The 19964-nt window shown below is 54.3% G+C and overlaps 1 protein-coding gene across 9 annotated transcripts in view; it reads right to left on the bottom strand.

Moving 5' to 3' along the window:
• The window catches only part of FAM193A (family with sequence similarity 193 member A), a 138287-nt gene that overhangs the window by 48285 nt on the left and 70038 nt on the right, over positions 1-19964 (bottom strand). For 5 of the 9 annotated variants that reach the window (XR_004324476.1, XM_032492794.1, XM_032492774.1 and 2 more), the window contains 5 exons: positions 17491-17651; positions 16806-16973; positions 13670-13904; positions 8113-8237; positions 3278-3425 (listed from right to left, as the gene is read on the bottom strand). Coding sequence is in view for 8 of the 9 variants with exons in the window: in XM_032492794.1 (XP_032348685.1) it covers positions 3278-3425; positions 8113-8237; positions 13670-13904; positions 16806-16973; positions 17491-17651 (837 nt within the window). In the remaining variant the exon portion in view is untranslated. The other 4 variants (XM_032492792.1, XM_032492767.1, XM_032492814.1 and 1 more) reach the window with 3 other exon arrangements.

The following is a 19964-nucleotide window of genomic DNA, read 5'->3' as shown; positions in this document are numbered from 1 at the left end:
ATAAGTTGCAAATTAGGTTTTTGGTTTGACATCTTTCTTATTTTTAATGTAAACACTTATAAGTATAAGGACATGTAATTTTAAAGAAATTCAATTTCAGCTTTACTTTTTAAGTAAGGACTGTATTTTCTTCTTGGGGAAAACACATATGTTGTTATTTTTACATACACCCCATTTTTATCAACTAGCAGTGATAATACTGTGTATTATATTCCTAAATAAATGTGTGACTTCAGGCAACAGATAAAACAAGAAGTTACTGTTCCCAAAGGATTTCTTTTTTGTTTGTCTGGGCTTTTTGGGGGGTGGCTGGGAGGGGGCTAATTCGGTTTATTAATTAGCTAATTAAACAGACGTACTGGGGGTTGAACCCAAGACTCCGTGCCTGCTAAGTGCGCACCCTACCCGAGCCCCACCTGCCCCCACACAGGAGGTCCTGGTCTGAGCTAAGTCTCAGTCTCACCCTCTGCTGAGGACTTGTCCTGACGCCTTTACATCTTTAGTCATAGTTCAGTCAGAGAAATGAAGGAGGAATTTCTGAACCTAGCATTGCATTCACATCTATCATGCCTATGATGTAAAGTAAGAAAGACCACACAGGGTCCCCAGGAGGGCAGGACATGGACACCCCCGGTACAAATCCTGGCCAGCCTCCCTGACTGAGGGGCCTGGGGGCAGCCAATACACGCTCCAGTGTCTCTTCTCATCTGTAAACGCAGGTAACACCATTATTTCTTAGAGAGACTGTGAGCAGCAACGAGGTTATAGGCTCTACATTTCTCAGCGCAGCGCTCAGCACAGCGTTCAGGGCATGATCGTTTACCTCCTCTTCTCCTCACCCGAATTAACATTTTAGTTACAACACTCTTCTGAAATCACCCGAAGAGGATCACACATCATTCACACTACCAGAAGCTTGCACTGACAAAACACGACGGGAAGTCAGGGATAAGCCAGAGTCCTTCCTAGCTGGCGCACCCAGCCCTGCAGGAGGAATCGCCAGATGCAGGGAGAGAGGGAGGCTGCCTTTGCATAAGCCTCCAGGCTGCACAAAGGTTCCCACAAAGCAGCCTCAGACCCCCTGCCCTCCGCAACGGCCCTGCCCTGGACTCAGGAGCAGCAGCGCTCCTGCGTCTCTCCCAGCCTCGTGGCCAGGCCAGCGCAGGCTCTCACGCCTCTCTCCCCGAGAAGGCATCGCACATCCCTTGTCCTTTTGAAGCAAGAATGCCTCATCGAGTTTCTTCTACCATCAGCTTGGGCCCCAGTGACAAGAGTTAGCCAGGGAGAGAGGCTGGTGTCTAGTCTTCAACTTTTTTCTGAGGGTCCCTCCTTCACAGAGAACTGATGACCTGACATCCCAGGCAATCAGAGCTCTCCACCTCTCCCTTTACCTCTGTATCCTCAATAAACCACACTACACTGCCAAGGGATTGTCTCTATAGGGGACCCATTAACTAGCTCAGTACAGCCCAATTCACAACACAAGGAGTATTTACTGTAGTTCTTCTGCTTTTTAGTAACAACACATGAAAAAACTGTATTAGAATTATAAAATACAAAAGGCTCAAATAAAAGTAAAACATCATCTAATCTGATTCTGTCATTTCATAAGTGGCGGACTAAGGTCCAGGACAGGGGGAAAGGCTTGGCTGAGGTTCACAATGAATCTGGGGCAGAGCCCAGGGTCAAACGCCATTCAGGGTCCTCCACGGGACCTGAGCAGCACACCCCAAGGGCGTTTTACACACTGGTGACACGGTTTGGCTTCGAGATCTCATACCCAGTACCGGAAAAGGCGCTGCAACTGGTCCCTGTGCACCACTCTCCCCTCCTGGCTCCTATTTCCTCTCCCACCTGAACAGCAAGCTGCTAAAAATGGGCTGTCATGTGTGCAGGTAGCAGAGGGGAGGGTGGCGTTCTGCTCCTTTGCTTCTGAGCGGCTCTGCTGCTGGCTGCCCGGATGCACAAGGCCTCATGCGGTCAAGCGGCTGCAGGTCCACGTGGAGGCTGCACAAGCAACCTGGCCCCACTCCAGCGTTTGCTACGCTGCCACCAGTGGAGAACGTGGAGCAGCGCTGCTCCCACAGAGGCCTAAGCTGAGGCGTTAGTGACAAGCCACAGCTGGGGAACAGGCCTCTGGTTGTGAAACAGACAGACACACGGATGGACACACTACACACTCACCCCTAAGGAAGCAGAACAGCCAGTGCTCTCCACGCCTCCCCCTCCTCAGGCCGCAGGATAGAGGGGAGCACGTCACAGGAACAGGGTGGCCACACGGGGCCCACGTACGGACCGTGGGGGAGGCCGAGCGCACGGCGCAAGCAGACCTGTGAGTCCGGGGACCACGTGCCTGGGACGAGCCCAGTAGTGCTGAACTCCGTACCATTACCAAGCTGGAATCTGGCCCCCTGCCCGACAGAGAGGTTAAAGCCGGTATCATGCCGAGACTATGGTAAGAAAAATTCTCCCAAGTTAACAGACCACCTATAGTTCTGGTCCCTGGAGCTGCAGAGAGAGGACTGCTGTAGCCACTTGGAATGAGACAGGGTCCCGGGAAGCACCGAGAACACACCTGAACCTTCCTACTGCCCAGCCTCACCCCATACCTGGATGGTGACGGTGAGACAGAGGGGCCGCAGCCTGCTGTCAAGTGGCACCACTGACCCCAGTGGACCAGCACACATCGTAAGCCAGAACCAGGGTTCTGCTTGCCTGTAGTCTCAAAAGCATAATACGGAGCTCGGTCACCATTTCCTTATTATTCCTCATACCCTGTACCTTAAAAAAGGCCCACTCTGAATGTCTCCCCTGCCCGACCCTCCCAGTGGTTTCAGAAAGATGGGCAGGCCAGGGCAGGCAGTGGGGTGCCATCTGGAAGCCCTGTTCTGTGCCCCCCGAAGTTCTGGCTGCCCAGCTACACTGCCCTCAGGCCCTGTCTCCAACAGGGGCGCCTGCCTTCTCCACTCTCTCCATCCCTGGAAACAGCCAGCAGACACAGCCATCTGTGCGTGTCTGAGATGTTGGGACAGATGGAGAATGGGCTCTGAAGGCCACACGTGCCGTGTGTCCCAGGCTCTGAGTGGCAGAGTGTTCAGTAAATGATTCCTGAAATGCCAAGGTGCAGCAGCTCCCCAAGGCCCCAGAAGCCCCTGCAGGCAGCACTGAGCCTGGAAGCAGCCTGTACAAGGGACAGCGGCTGTGCCCGGGGCAGCATGGAATGAGAGCAGCAGTGGGGAGACCCCACGCACACCCCCAGCCCCTGGCACGCACCCACCTGCTCGTCCACATAGGCGTCGATCCTCTTCTGGCACTCCAGCCACTCCTCGGCCACGCCGCGCAGCTCCTCCTCAGAGTGCTGGTAGCGCTGCAGCAAGGTGCTGTACGCGTCCTCGCTGCAGGTGTCGTGGGTCGTGGTTCCCAGCCTGGGGAGAGAGGCCGGTCAACACAGGGAGGGGCCTGAGGCTCTGGGCCAGAGACCAGAGGTGTGCTTCCGTCTGCCACCTCCCCTCCCACAGTGACGGGCTGCTGGGAGGGAGGAGGGGTACACACGTTAGGCACCGGGACAGGGTCTGGCCTGAAGAAGAAGCCCAAACAAGTGACAGCTCCTCAGAAACATAGTGAGGGGTGCACAACACTGTCCTCAAAAGACTAGGGTCTGGAGATTCAGCCACTCCCTGTGGGGCTGTGACCTGCTTCCTTTCCTGAGGTACACTGATCCAGAGAAAGCGTTTAATGAGAAACATGAAATTTGGACCTGGTCTTCAAATTAAGTAAAACAGGAAATTCAATTCAATAAAAAAAATACAGTTTTACTTATGCTATACTATTTATCTTAAGAAAGATGGAAAGATGCCAAATGAAAACACAAACAGAAAACAAAAGACGCACATACAGGGGAACACCCCGGGTTCTGGAGAAGAGGGAGGCGTGTGAGAGGAAGCGGAGAGCAGGGGAGGGCGGGCTCACAGGCAGCTTATCTTCAGAAAGCATTCAGTTTCCCAGGATTTAACCAGTTTCCCAATATATGTCAACATGTGAACCAAAATAATGACAGTGAAGACCTCATAACATCCTTACCACACGTATCGTCACTCAAGAGCACAGAGACGTGCAGGGTTAATAACCAGCGCTGTTTACGCAGAACTGGAAGCCACGCCCCAGGAACCGGGGACGCCCCAGGCCGGACAGACTTTAAATCACACCCACTCATTCACACCTGGACACACGCGTGCACTTACACACACTCTGAAGTGGAAACGCACCGTGGGAAGTTGTTAAGATGAGACTGCGTCACCAAGTTTAAAAACGTGTGTGTCGGGGCAGGCAGGGATGCGTGGACAATGGAAAAAATCTAAAAGTAGCACCAAACTGTTCATAGTACCTACCTCTTTTCATGATTTCTTTTGTTTTCAGAATTTTATTGCAATAACAATCTAATAACTTGATAATAAAGATAAACAACTCAGTGATTTTAAAACAAGGACCTCCCAGTGGGTGTAGACAGCTCCCCCTCCACCCGTGACCACCGCGTAAAGACGCACATCACGCAGCAGAGTTGTGCCTGCTGAAGCTGTCTACACCGCGTCCACCTGTGAGATTCCCTTCAAAAAGGGGCCCGCAGATGTCAGTGTCACTGAGAAGGTGTGCAGGGAAGCCCAGAACCAGGAAAGGGACTGACAGCGACCCACAGGGTGAGGGGGGCTCGTTCAAACACCAAGATGGCTCTCCTAAGGCTGTTTCGGCCCCCAGGAAACAAAACTCTTCAAGACAGAGAATCCAGGGCCTCTGGGAGGCTCCTCCGGGCTCCACACAGCAGGGGGCACCCCAGGTCCGAGCGCGTGGTCCTGTGTCTCGCTGCACAGGAGCCCCCGTGGCAGTGGCTTTCTCCCCATGCCTTGCTTCTGCAACCCTGGCTCATCGCAGACTGATTTCCACTCTTCATGCAAAACCACCTTCCACATGACGCCACCATGCCTCCTGGACCCCCTGTAAAACGGGTGCTAAGGGGCGCCGGCGTCAGCCTGGCCCCTCCCCACACCACGCTGCAGAGCCTATTCAGAGCCCAAGGACAGCAAGCCGTCGGGGGCCTGGGGCTTCTCTGCTGGGGGATTCAGAGCACAACCCGCAGGAACAGGGCTCACGTGCAAGTGAAGCTGGTGGAATCCAGAGGGGAAGCAGGGAGCTACCAGAAAATGTCCTCAGGGTCAAATGACATCAGTGGGCCAGCAAACAAGTTTCTATCTCAACACTCACTCTGCAAACAGCAGCACATAATGGGGAGCAGCATCTATTATAAATAGCGTGCACGTGACAAGGAAAGTGAAATAAAGTCAGTCTGCATTGTGTAAATTTATTCACAAGCCCAATTAAGATTCCCTTAGCAATGAACATATATTTAAAATACAGACCAAACTGCACAGCAACTACTAAAGCCACCACAATGAATAAGGAGACAAATGGGCTCCTGGTCTAGCCACAGGGACAGGAGCAGAGTCCAGAGGGGCTTCTGGGTCCACCACTAACTCTCAGGCAGCACAGACTGCAGCCCGCGCAGCGCTGCGAGGGTGTCGCTGCAGGACCACACCTGGCATCACTGCAGGATGGCCGGTGCAGGCGCCCTCACAGGTAAATTGTAAGGGAAAGGGGTGGGGCTGAGGGAGCTGCAGATGAAAGAATCTAGAAAGACATGGGGGGGGTGGGGAGTGGAGGTCAATGCTTAACGGTGACAGAGTCTCTGTCTGGGGGTGACAAATAAGTTTTGAAAATAGATGCTGGCAGTGGTTGCTCAACACTCTGACCGTAATTAATGCTATTGAATTTGTACACTTAAAATGATTAAATTGGCAATTTTTATGTTATATATACTTTACCACAACTTAAAAAAAATAATAATATACCAACAGCCGCTGAATCATACACTTTAAATTAGTGATTGTACGGCATGTGAGCTGTCTCTCAATAAAGCTGTTAAAAAACAGAAAGAGAAATAACTTTCCTAAATTAAATCCATTATTTTAAATGAGGTCAACCTTTGGGTATATCATTCATATTAAAAATTTTTTTTAAGATACATCAAATAAAAAATCCAGGCAAGACTTTGGAAATGCACACGACCACTCAGAGAGTAAAGCCAGGGAAGGGCAGCGCTGCCGCGCCGGCCACCTGTGGGCCGGCTCTGGGCGAGGCGGGGCGCAGATGGACTTGCCTCCCAGAGGCAGCTAGGAAATGCCATCTACTACCAGTTCATTAATCCACTGATCCATTATACATTTATTTGGTGTAGTTCTCTGTATCTGTATTTGAGTTTGTAAGAAACAAGATACAGGTGCAGAGACAAAGGGTCAGCACTGAAACACTCACCACTACGGATCCTGCGCACTACGGGCGCAGTCATTGCTGTCGGGCGTGGCGTTTGTGTTTGCCTTGTCACTTTTTAGGAGTTGTTAAGTGGGTATTTGTAAACTGAGCAGCTCAAATCTGAATTCTTCTCGGGTCCAACAAGGGCGTCTCGCGGGGAACTTGGAGGGCCACGTCCTTCTGGTGCCCCGGCCTCCTGGGGACGCTCTGCCTGCCTTCACCCGGGCTTCTGCCTGCCCCCGCCGACCCTCCTGAGAGCGGTACTGCAGCCTGAGCACAGGATTGACACGGAGACTCCAGAACACTGCTCACGTCTGGACACTGACCATTAGCAACGAGCGAATGAGAAATCCAGACCCAGAGCAGAGAAACATGGAGTCTCATACTGCAGTGCAGGTTTCTGCCACCCACCCACCCAGTCTGACGAGCAGCCCGTCAAACCCACTGGCTCATCAGAAAAAGAACAGGCTGTACACCCTGGATCTTGCTGTAAGGACCCCCCCACAAGATGCATGTCTTTTTGTAAAAAGTGCTTCTGGTGGATTTGAACTTCGTAACTGGGGACAAAACAGTGCTCTGTGTTCCAATATCAAGACTGAATACTCTCCTGACTCCTTCTTCTCTGAGGGTCACGGTTGGAACACTCAGGTCTTTGTGCACCTACCGTGGACTGTGACAGACGCCTGGAAGTGGACGCAGAAGGGAAGAGGGCGTGAAGCACCAGCCCTGCAATGCAGGGGATGAGGGAAGGGTCAGGAGCCATGCAGAGTGCAGGCCACGCCGCACAGCGCTGTGTTCTGACCTCTCTACCCCCATCCTCCTTCCCTTATTCTTTCTCCAGAGGTGAGGCTGGGAAGTGGGGCGGGTTAGGACCCCTCAAAGAGGATTTAGGAATACAGAAAACAAAGACTGGGTTGATACATGGGTTTCGAGAGAAAAAAAAAAAGTCGTGTGTAAGTTAACTGCAACAATCACTTATTTTCTTAGAAATAATTTCCTTTCTTCGTGAGTCTGCCCCACTACATCTCAGTACGCACATTTAAGTAAAGAGGACTGCAGTCTGTCCTCCCGTGACACACCCACAGGCCAGGGATCCGCTCACACGTGTGCAGACAGGGAACCAAGCCACCGCCCCAGGGCTCCGGGGGAGCCTCCTCCCGCCAACTGCAGCCACCTGGGAGCACACGGCCCCAGCCGAAACCTACGTCCCCATCACCAGGGCTAACGACCCCGAGTGATGTACCAGAACACTCGCTGGACACACCTGAGGAAGCCCCATGGATGCTCTACGCCAGCAAGAAGAGCCCAAGCCATGAGCCACAACGGGGAGGGAACGTCCGAGAGGCATGACGGCGTGTCTGACCCTACCCCCAGCACCCAGGAGCCCCTAGGCACCGTTGGACCCCTGCTGGAGCCCTCCCCTCCTCCCCCCACCGCATGTCCCCAGTATAGACCACACCACAGCCACCTGGCACAGCCTGAGTCTTGTCAGGTAAAATGCTCCATCTACGGCAGCTTTTCCTTATTCATGAGGAATCTGTGGTGTTAGATCCTAGTGGGTTTGTTATTTTAAAGTTTAATCGTGTTACTCTTTGGGTTTTGAGCTTTCTACCCAAACTATATTTTCCCCTAAGCTGGTAACTTTCTGGTGAGGAGTGCCCCTGCAGTGGTGTTCAGGCACACACCTGCTGCACCCAGGGCAAAGGTCCGCACTGTCACCTAGCAGGACACACGCAGATTAAGACCAAGTACCTGATCTGCGACACGAGTGCTGGCAAGCTGCTCTGGAGAAGCGGCTCCGAGAAGACCAGGTCTTCAAAGAGGTGTTTATTATGCAGTTCCCACGTCACCTGGAACTTCTTCAAGTGTTCGTTTTCCTAGTTAAATAAAGAAATCGGAGATGCACTAATTAAAGACCGAAAAAGTCCCAGAAGGGCTCCCTCCCCCCGCCCCGCTCCTTCCAGGCCCAGAACATTCTGTTCGTGAGGAGCTGTTACTGTGTGGCCCAAAGTGCACTCCGGTGTGGGCATCTGACCACGCGGACCTGGGCCCAGCCAGCCCCACTTCTAAAACTGCAACACAAAAGAAAGGGGGGCAAGGCACCGGGGGGGAGACAGAGAGAGAAACCAGTGCACAAATCTGACGGCCATTTTTCACAGCCGCGCTTCCAAACTGTATCAAAAGCCCTTCTTCCAAACAACGTAAACGCACACACGTCCTTTGACACTGAAGGACAACCATTTCCATGCCTGTCTTGAGAAATCTCCCATTCTGAGAGACACAAGTAACTTCCCCACTAGTGACACTCAGTGAAAGGCCAGGTCTTCCGTTTCCCTGATAAATGAACCTCATCGGTTACTTTAGACAACAACTTTTAAACATTCGGGAGGGTCTCAGCCATGAGAATGACATCAAGACAGCTGCCCATTTGCCCTCAACACTGGGTGACCAGGGCAGAAGGCTCAATTACCTTTTCCAAGTGCAGCATTCACTTTCCACAGATCCTGCGCAACCACGCTCGTGCAGACCCACACTCCCCATCTGTAAGCTACTCACACATTATCCGTGCTGAGTCCCCGCACGTCCGGGGTGGACACTCCCCACCTGGACGACCGGTGTGCACAGTGCTCCTGGCTCCGCGCTGCACCGGGCACAGCCGCCACACTCAGGGCCTGTGCCTGTTCACAACTTGACCCAGCTGAGCCGGAACGAGGGCACCGGGAGAGGTCAGGAAACGACTTACCCGTGCAGACGCCACTGTCTGTCACCTGACGACCGGCAGACACAGGGGCTGAGAGCGTAAGTTCAGTGACCACCTCCCACTCCTGAACACAAACACCTGTGGGTGCTGCTGAGAGCACGCTGGCTCCACTAGTTACAGTCCCCGTCTACACTCACGAACCATAAAGACAGATTCAGCCAGAAATTTATGACACCCGCAGAGAACCTCAAACCCTCAATTCTGTCAGTGCTTGCAGTTTTACCAGAACACCAGTGCCTCCCAGATCTGACTTTCACCACTCCCGTTTCAAACGCAGCATCTCTTGGAGCCACTGCTCAGCACTGGCAGAAGCCCAGGGCCCGGGAACCAATAAACTGGGCCTGAGGCCTGGATGAGACCATCCTATTACCAGCATACTACTTCAGAACGTGCTGTAATAATGACACAGCCACAGACAAAGCGTGTAAAGGACATGACAGCCTTGAGCGGAGACCACTCTGTCTGCCCGGCACCGTGCCGGGCACGGGGACACAGGAACTACACCAGCAGGTCCCTGCCTGCCGGGAGTCCCTGGGGGACGAGCAGTAGACGGCGGTCCAATTTATGACTTGTGTCCATGACAAAGAACGGGCAGGAGCTAAGGCAGCAGCCAGACTCGGCCCTGGACCAGAGGAGAGAGGGGGGCCGAGGCCTCGCCGGGTTGTCCCCATAAGTCATGGGGCCGAGTCAGCAGTCCCTGCCTGCCAGCCTGTGAGCAACCCTGGGCACTGAGTTACATCACTTGCAGGGATGGGGCCATGGCCCTGGGTTTTGGGGTTCACATTAACTACACATGAAGACTGACTGATGAAGATGTTCAGGAATTTTTATGAAATCTGAAATCATGCCTCCAGATGAGGCATGCAAGGAGAAAAGCAGACCCCAATATTGGTTTTCCAAACAGAAAGCAAGCTGGGACAACACCTGCAGTGAGGAGCACCCCCTGCTGGCCACACGCTGTTCTTAGTGCTTCCCACGTGTGGCGCCCCCGGCGCCCGCCATGACCCTGAACTTGGTGCTGCGTGCCCATGCACAGGCTGAGCAGCCTGCCCAGGGTTTGGGGAGCCCGGGTCTGCAGGAGGGGCGCTGCCGCGGCCGCTAAGACAGGGAAGCCTGTGTGGGGACGGTGGAGTCTGTGCCGCCCCAGCTGGAGGCAGGAGGAAAGGCTCACGGACCACAGGGCCAGGCTTTCCATCCAAACCACTAACTCTCCCCACCTTCCCCGCAGAGGCTGTGGGGGGTTTGGAAGAGGGAAGAGAAGGTGTTTAGCAGAATCGACTCCTACAGCAGACCCCGAGGAACAGCAGGGTACCTAAGGCTCTCCTGTCCTTGCGGAAGGAGATTCAAACGCCGTGATCAGCAGCCTAGGGGGGGCATCTCCCCGCTTCTGAAGACGCTCTTCTAAGCCCAGACGTGTCCCACGCTCTGCAGAGTCAGGAGAGGTGTCATGCCCAGAGAAACTAAGCGACCTCTCAGAGACTTAGCTGGCAGGGTTTGCTCAGCAAGTGGACTTGCTGCTTCAAGGAAAACAACCAATGCCTACCTTTGGCCAATCATAAAATCTGAGCTTTCAAGTGATAATGAGAACTTTGGAAAACCTGCACCTGTCACTGGCCTTGAAGCTTCTCCATGTTAAAGACCCTTCTGATGAGGACCAGGGTGGTGGCAAAGGTCAGTGTTTACAGTGAACATCATGTTGCCAGACATGACACTGCGTATCGTCAGGAAGACGCAGGATTTCCCAAACGACCGATGACTGATATTACAGAACCAAGCGTGTGCAGACCCTCTAGGAGCTACACCTGTGGACTGTGATGGAACAGGGTCCGCACAGCTCAGCGACACGGTTTCAGATTCTACACTGCAACTGTTAAGAAGCACCTGGGGCAGAGCACAGCTCAGTGGTAGAGCACATGCCTAGCATGTACTAGGTCCTGGGTTCAATCCCCAGTGCCTCCATTAAAAATAAATAGATACACCTAATTACCTTCCCCCAAACTGAAAAAAAAAAAAAAAAAAAAAGAGGCCACACCTGGGCTCTGGTGGACTCTCAAAAAAGAATGTCCACAGCGATCTGAAAAGTCTATTTAAATATTCCTCCCTTTTCCAAATACATTTCTGTGTGAGGCCCAATTTTCTTCAAAAACTTCAACCAAAACAACCTATGACTGACTGCAGAAGCAGATATGAGAGTCCATGTGTCCTCTACCGAGCCGGACACGACAGAGATTTGCAAACATGTAAAACATGTCCCTCTCCTTATTAAATGTTTCGGAAGACATTTTTATTTTAAAGTATGCTATCTATGTTATGTAATGGGCTATTAATTTCAAAGCAATTTAATAAATATATTTAAATTTCTCCATTTAATTTCACCATAAAAAAATATTGATAGATTAAAAAAAGCTATTTGGGGCTCTCACTTTTTAAATTTAAATGGGCCCAGGTCCAAAAATGCTGAGTCTCTGAGACACAGACTTCGAAGCTAATCTCAGCTCTGTCAGTTCTTACACTGCACTGACCACTGGGGAGGTCTGGAAGGATGATGTTGTAAACTTGTGAACACTGTTGAATCTGATTTGAACACCCCAACCACAAAGAGATTTTTGAGATAACTGGACTGGACGCTAGTCCACAGAAATCACTATGTTTCTGTGGATGTCACGACAGTACTGCTTGTAGAGGTGACCTGCACGTGGCCTGATGTACTGGCCACCCTGGTCACCGCAGAGTAACTTCTAGGCCTGGGAGACAGCACAGCACACAGAGAGCTCCCTTCCCTACTCGGAGGTCACAGTGGGCACAGGCCCTGCCTGTCCCTCCAGTGGGCGGGGCCTCTCCTTCACCCTTGCAGAGGCTGCAGTCCCAGCGTTACATGCTGGGCTCAGCCTGGGCCTCCTAACTCCCAGGACTAGAAGCATCTTTGGAATGCTGGCTCCTGAGTACCTGAACTTCTCAGGATCCCAGCTTTCAATCTGCTCTTCACTCCAAGGCTCCCTGCCTCTCCTGTCACGTCAGCAATGTGTTTTAAAAGATTTTATCTTCTTTGGCTTAAGCTACCCAGTATTTTGGTTGTTTCCCTTGGAGGAAGGAAGAGCTCAGGGTATCTGGTCTGGTGGACCACTGGAAACCAAAGTGAGTATATCTCTATGAGCAAAGAAGATGAAATAAATCACTGATCAAAATAGCTGTATTTTGTGCTTAGAGTTTATGACCTTTTTTTCAAACCACAAGAAAACATTTCTACGTGAATTGCTGGTCACTTGCTCCAAGAAGCGTGGTTCAAATGCACTTCTGTGAGCTCAGGAAGGCGCTAGGCCACTCGAGCTGGCCCAGGGCCTGGACTCGGGCTCCGTCCCGCAGCACAACAGCAGCTCTCGTCACTGCTCTGTGCACAGGCTCAAGCCGGAGGGAGACAGGGAGGCGCTGTCACAGAGGAGGTGGCCCTGGATTTGGACTTCTGAGAAACAGCAGACGTTCAACAAGCAGAGCAGGGAGAGGGAGTGTACAAGGGGCCCCAGAGGAAGGAGTGAGGCCGGAAAGGCAAGGACCGCCTGCGCAGAGGCCCCCACCCTCCACCTGCACACCCGCCCCTTCTCACGACGACGCTCTCCTCAAGGCTTTAGGGAGTCACCTGCGGGAAGGCAGTGCTCTGCCGAAGTGATGCTTGACGGGGGCCATGGACCCCCTGAAATTACTTGCAAAATTGGTTAATTTTTCTAGCAAGGTCTGTCAACTTTAGAATTACAAAAAGACCATTATGCTTAAAATCTTCAGAACCACTGGTTGGTGTTTCAAAATGTAGGTTTTACCACTAAGAAAGCACCCAAAACCAGTCCAGTGAAGTCTCATTCAATAAAATTTAAGTGATGATGAAAAGCTTCAGACGATTAGTGAATCAAGAAGGCACAAATGGCTGGTTCCTCCTTCCATTTGGCAGGTGCACGGGGGCTGTCTAGAACGGTCCCCAGCTTCCCTGGTTTCCAGGAACTGCATTTCCACTACACACGCCCCTTCTACCCATCTGAGGGCACTTCTTTTCTGAGGTCACAAGAGACCCAGTGAGAACACCGGTCTGTCTCCTTCGTTAGGACGGTGAGACGCCTGGTGGGTGGGGCATCTTACTTGACTCTATAAACCTGTCCTCGATCCAGTGTGGGGCTGCTGAGTGAATCCATCACTGAAAGCCCAGGGGGGTTGTAGGCGCTCCCCGTACTCCTTACCAGACGCAAGCCTCTGTCTCCAGGAACAGCAAGTCAACAGCTTGGGATACAAGTCGTTCCTCCTCCTTCTCCCTAGTAATGAACCGTCCTCACCTTGCACTGTCCCCATGCCTCACTCCCTAGGCCTCAAGGTCCCCAAACGGTATCTGCACGACGTGTCACCAGAGAGCACTCCCTTCAACACTCTCCTCCAGAAGCGAAGTCAGAGGGAGGAGGGGAGAGGCTCAGGCTCCCTTCTGCTGGCCTGCATGCCGTGGAAGAGGGGCGGGTGTGGCGGGCCGAGAGCAACACACAGGCCTCTGCCCGGAGGCCGCGGCCAACTTACCAGGGTGCCGAGGAAGGTGCTGATGGTGCGGGCCGCCTGGCACAGGGCGCCATACTCCTCAAGGAGAAGGGAGATGAACTGGTGCGCCTGTGGGGGTCCCTGCAGGGCGGATGGCGACTTCACTTTGGATGCAGCCGACAGCTGCCGGAGGAGCCGGACCTTCATCTCCAGCACGTACTCTCGGGCCTGCTGTTCCAGCCGCTGGTACAGCTGGTAGGGGTCCCTCTCACAGAGCCTGCGCAGGAGAGAGATAGTCACCACTCAGCGAGGTGGCACCCTGGTCCCTCGTGGGGCATCTGTGCGGCCGCGCGCCTAACGACATCCGCGTCTTCTCTCAGTCGCCCTGCTCGCAGAGGGGCCCCAAAGTCATCGGCCAGATGACAGAAATGCCAGCATCTGCTGAGAGCGCGCTCTGCGGCAAACCCCGCGTCAAGCCCTGGTCTGAGGCCAGGCTCAGGGGCTGAGAGTCGCCGGCTGCACATGGCCAGCAGGTGGCGGACACGCACAGCAGAGCCTCGGCGGCTGGTGGGCGCATGCCCTCCACCACAGAACTACTGAAACCCAGGGCTGAAGACCACCACTGTGCGCAGACAGCTGAAAAGCAAGGACCCAGAGGAGGTGACACCTAGCCTGGAGGGCTGAGTAGACTGCTCTTTCTTCTTCATTCAATCCAAATGGGCTTGTCGTTTTTAATAATCAAAGGAAACTTAAGAGACTGTATATCTCTTTAAAATTATCCCACCAAAAAAAAAATTTATAAAATTTGTAAGCTGAAGATGAGAGAAAAAATATCAATACATGCCCCCAATCAGGTCACAAGAGCAATGATCATTTTCATACGTCTTTCCTAACATGGAGACAGCCAACTTTTAAAAACATTCTACAGTATTTGGCATGGCCACTTGTTTCAACTGTGCACTTCTGGGAGCCCACAGACGGAACCCCACGACCACTGAAGCCACGACTACAACATCCAGCTACAGCCCGTCCCGGGACGGGGGGCCACTCGAGCATAGCACCCAGGTTGTAAGTAAAATACACTAAGCTACAGCCCCTGGATTTTACACAGTGGAAACTTTCACCTCTAGGCACCACTCTGGGTCAAGAGATGAACGTAGGTCATCACCTGCTCCACTTTCAAATTACACCACTGAGGCTGCAAAAAACAAGAGTCAAGTAAAACTGGAACACAGGTGGCCTTACACAAAACGTGGCCAGAGAGACAACGAGTACGGATGGGACTCCCACTGTGGGTGGCACAGTTCAGATGGATGCATTCATTTTTTAGCTCAGCATAATCATAATTTTAATTACTAGTGTAACAACTGTCCCTGAAACAGAATGTATTTCATCTGTTAAAGAAAAGTCACAAAAGACTCAAATGACACAGGGACAATCAAAGTTACAAGTAGACTGGACGTCCCCTTCTCAGTCCTCTCAGTACGGTGGAATTAAATATGCATTTTATCTTATTTCTTTGTCCATTTCTGTACCTTATGAATTCAATGAAGCAACCGCATGGTACTTTTGCAAACGTTATACGACCAAGATGCTGCAGCAGCTCAGCCACACACATTCAGCAAACACGGAGCCACAGTGGGGACCAACCCAGGGAAGCAGACCCTCTGCCCTCCCGATGCTTACAGCACACGCGGTTCCAGGTGGTGGCAGTCATGCGACACAAAAGGAGGTTAAGGGGACCAAGAGTGATAGGGGAGGCCCCTCGGGCTTCAGGCAGGGTGGCTTCTCTGAGACAGTGACTCTGAAGACCAGTGTGAATAATAGAAGGGAGGAAAAGAAAGCCCAAGCAAGAAAGAACATTCTAGAGAGAGAAGAGCACAAACGCCAAGGCCCCGGGGTAGGAACAGCACCAGAGCCAGTGCGGCTGGAATGCAGTGTGAGTGTGTGAGGACGGGGGAGGGGTGCAAAGCAAGAGCAGGCAGGGCTGGGGGCCGCGGAGAGGGGCCACGGCTCACCGCCCCAGCCGTGCAGGCTCCTAGAAACGGGCTCTACGGACAGCGCCTTCCTGGTGTGCACTGACACTCAAACACCCAAAAAGGGACGTTCTTAGACATAGAGACTAGGAAAAACATGTGCGTACCTCAAATAGGGGCGTGGAACTTCTCACACTCTTAAAAGCAAGTTTCATTATGAGAGTGCTGCTGTTCCCGGACCCCACAGTTCACACAGACCTTCACAACTTCTGCTGTACCATCCCTCACCTGTATTAGTACTTGCTGAACGTTTTCTTTAAACTTTCATTTCACTCGGCTTCTTTCTAAGCATTCGTAAACTGCAAAGGTTTGACGCGCAGGTTATACATTCTTCCCTAACACTCCCTAGGAAATCTAACTTCCAGAAAAGGCACACCACCCAAAACCACCTCACACAACACCAGAGGTTCACAGGCCAAACCCGAATCATCGACCAGTCATACAGCCCACAGCCCGCCCCACCCCCCACCTCCACGATGCACTCCCTGCGTGGCAAATGGGGCCCCAGAGGGGCTGATTTCAAAATGTGAGAGAAAGACCAAAACGAGAACCGACCCACGGAACACCTTGCTCAAATTTATTGCTTTCATTTAGAACACTTCAAAAAAGAGAAAAAAGATGCTGCAAACTATGAGGGAGAATAACAATTATGCCTACCTCAGACTCTACATCACTGGGCACAAGGCACCTGCAGGAGCACAGACGCCACACCTAAGCCCCTCCTCCGGGAGGAGCACCCACGCCAGCAGGCTGCGGTGCCAGCTCTCCGCCCGTGCCGCCTCGCAGAGCCTCAGGTTTCTCACCTCCTAACCCGTAACTGCCTCTCTGCCTCGGGCCACTAAAGTAAGAGTGCTTGAGGAAGTGCCCAGAGCCACCCCTGGCACAAGTGCCCAAAAGGAGTGTCACTGTCTCAACACTGACAAATGACAGAAACGCTTCCACTCAAGTTTATCACACAGGTAATGAGCGGTCCAGTAGAAGGAGAATGCGACACTTGACCCAGTCTGTCTGCGGGAGGCCCGCACTGCCCGCGGGGCTGAGCTGGCGCAGTGGAGGCTCCAGCGGGTCCTGAGAGGCCCAGCCCGAGCAGAGGGAGGCCCCTGGCCACAGGGAGGGAGGGCCGGGGCCGGGGCCCCGTGTACCTATCCACGAGCTCCTTCACCCCCTCCTTGTCGGGCACCAGAGACTGGTCCTGGTCATCTGCCAGCGGGGTCCCCGCCTGGCGGTAAATGCAGCGGACCATGTAGCGCACTTCTGACCAGCAGTTCTGCAGCTGCTGAGGCTCCCGCTCCGTCTCCGCCGAAATGTCCCTGTGGGGCAGCATGACAGCACAGAGGTCAGAGTTCGTGGCCACAACCAGCATCCTCCCCGCCTCTCCCGACACCCCAGGCCTCCACACCCAGCTCCCCGTGCTGGGCGGCTGTGTGGTCTGCTGTCACCCCCAGGGAGGACAGAGGCGTGTCCCTGCACTGCCCTGCGCCCGAGCCGTCCAGGCCCTGAGGTCTCGTCTCCAGGAGCTTCCAGACCCCCTCGCATCACAGGAAGGTCCACACCACCCAGTCCCCTCCACCTCCCTGACTGTCAGCATCAAGATGCCCACCGGCCCCAGTCCCTACTCGGCCCGCAGACGCCGTCTTTCAGCCCTGCCGCCGGGGAGGGGCGTCTCTGAGGTTCTAAACATTCAGAGCCTCCCTCCCCTTCTGAGGACGAGCCCCCTCCGCCTCATCCCCTGGGCAGGAACCAAGCAGGAGCCTCTCTTCCTCAGGCGGCTGTCTTACTCTGGGGAGCGGCTCAGACGAGTGCTGTCCCATCCCCTGCGGGCCATACCTGCGCTCGCTGCAGGCCTCGCAGGCACATGCCGCATCTGAGGGGCCCGCGCCCAGCCCGGCCGGGGACAGCGGCTGAGCGCCCAGGGCCAGCCTCCCACTGCCACCGCCGGCCTCCGGCTGTGAACCCAGGGGGGAGTGCAGAAGGAAGTCTTGGCCCTGCTTCAAAGGAAACAGAACAGATTTCTTATTAACTCTTCAGGAAAATGCCTTTTAGAAAAAATGTTAAGCCTACACATTGAAAAGAAAACATTTTAACCGACACTAATTACACAGGAAACTTTCTCTGACCCCCAAGAACTTTATTCGGAAGCATCTTTTCTTCTCCTTCTGGTAGTTACATCATAATCACAGGAGGACCGGCAATGAACTTCTTTCCTACTTCAGAAAAAGAGCGATTCAACTCCCAGTGTCCTCTCAGTACTCACAACACCCACCCCAATGTCCACCCTGGCGCACCCTACCCTGCGGCGAGAGCCCCACGTCGCCAGGACAGCACTTGGTGGAGCTGGTGGCTACTCGGAGCCCCCTGTGAGGGTGGGGGTCGCGGCCTCTCTGTGCTCAGAGTCCCATAAGCCACCACCCGCTCTGACGGAGGGACAGGAGCCAGGATCACGAGGCAGGATGCCACGGGCCCAGACCGCCTTACCTCCCATGCAGCAGCCACTGTCTAGAACACGAAGACAGCCTCGCCCCCCACCAGCTCCTTTTCCTCCCTCATCTTCTCCTGTCTCAGAACCCGATCCCACCACCCACCCAGCCGCCACCTTGTCCCTCGGGGACGGGGCCCAGAGGGGACTCTGACATCTGGGGGCACGGGCTCCTGACCCCACGTGGTGAAGAAGGGCTCACAGCAGGGCAGCCACCTCCACCACCATCGCCCCCACAGCCCGCAGAGGGCATGGCCTCGGGAGAGCTCCCGAGGGACGTGGGGTGGGCTCCTCCCCCGCCCTGGCGGGCCAAGGGAAGACCACCCGCCCCCACCCTCCGCAGCCCGAGTGGGCTCGGGCATCAGAAGCACTCCACTGCCAGGCAAAGCGCAAGGAGACTCTTCCCAGGCTGCGCGCGCCCCGTGGAGTTTGGGCACACGGACACGGGTATCTGACATTGAGACAAGAAAGCCTAGGTGGGGAGGGTGGGGACTAGTCAGAGCCTCTCCAGTGGACAGGGGTCGGGAGCAAGGGATAGCCAGCACCAGGTGGTGCCATCACGAGAACCCTACCTGAAAAGGTTCCTGCTGGATGAGCAGATCCCGAATTACAGGGGGGGGCCAAGCAGGGATGGGGGTGTCATACAGTCCCCAGTAGGCAGCCTGGTGCCAGGTCCCAGCGGAGGGCTAGGAAAACCTACACCAGGGCCTCCTACAAGCGAGAGCCACCTCCCTGGGCAGCCTGTGAGGACCCTGCCCGGGCACTAAAGAGAAGCAGACAGAGCAGCAAGAATGGAAGAGCCAGAAGCACGAGGATGCAGGACCCCGCAACCGTCCCCGTCATCCACTCAGGTCAGGCGAGGAGCTCTGAACGAGGGAGACACTTGGGATTTTCCGCAGATAGGACTCGGACACCTGAAAATAAGACCATTCTGGTTCCCAAAGTGACTGGCAAGGCGACACGTCTGACAGGTGGGTCAGGGCCGTCGGACTGGGAGCAGCAGGCCCATTCACGTCAACGGAGGCGGCGACTCTCTCCTTCTCCTCCACTGTCACGCCCGGCAGCAAGGCCGTCCCCCTCCCTCCAATCCCAAGGACACCCACAACCCCCGAGGGGACGGCACACCGCCTGCCCGGACGCGAGGAGCCAGGGCGGGGTTCAGGTGTAAGTGAGGGCACGCGGCCCCTGCAAAGACACCTCCCATTCCTCCCGTGCACAAACTCTCCACTTCCTCCTGGCCTGCAGGTCTCCCACTGCCCTTGCCCCCCCTGAAGTGTGAATCCACCGAACCTCTGAAGGGCCCTGGACAGAACCCCCTCTAGCAATCAGCAGAAAGATCACCTGCTCAGGGAGGCCGGCCAACCAGCTGTCAGTGTTTGCGTCTCAGCTCCAAACCCGCCGCTCTTCGCCCTGAAGCACCGCTCCTCTGTCCTGGCCCCGTCCTGGCCCCCATACCCCTCCGCTCCCGTCTTCGGGGCTCCCACCACAGGTCTGGGTGTCGACCCCCTGTCACCAGCTAGTCAGTCTTCAAGCTCAAGGGCCCTGTTCACATCAGTGGTGAGCTGACCCCTCCTGACCCCAGTCACCCAGCCCATCTCCTCCAGCACACGCTGCTATCTGAATTCCCAGGATCTCCTGTCTTTCCCCTGTGTCCACCGGGAGAAGATCAGCTCGGTGACCCAGCGCGCCCTGCCCTCCACTGTACCCCAGCCCCAGGGGCACTGTGCACCAGCACAACGCTGCTGCCCGGCACGCGGCCGGGCTCAGAGCAGCTACCAAGAACCTGGGAAGGACCGCTTCCCGCCAGCAGGGGGCCTTTCAAAAG

The sequence above is a fragment of the Camelus ferus genome, chromosome 2 (assembly GCF_009834535.1).
Source record: "Camelus ferus isolate YT-003-E chromosome 2, BCGSAC_Cfer_1.0, whole genome shotgun sequence".
NCBI lineage: Eukaryota > Metazoa > Chordata > Mammalia > Artiodactyla > Camelidae > Camelus > Camelus ferus.
Note: the sequence above shows the minus strand (reverse complement) of the source record. Positions and strands in the feature narration are given on the sequence as shown.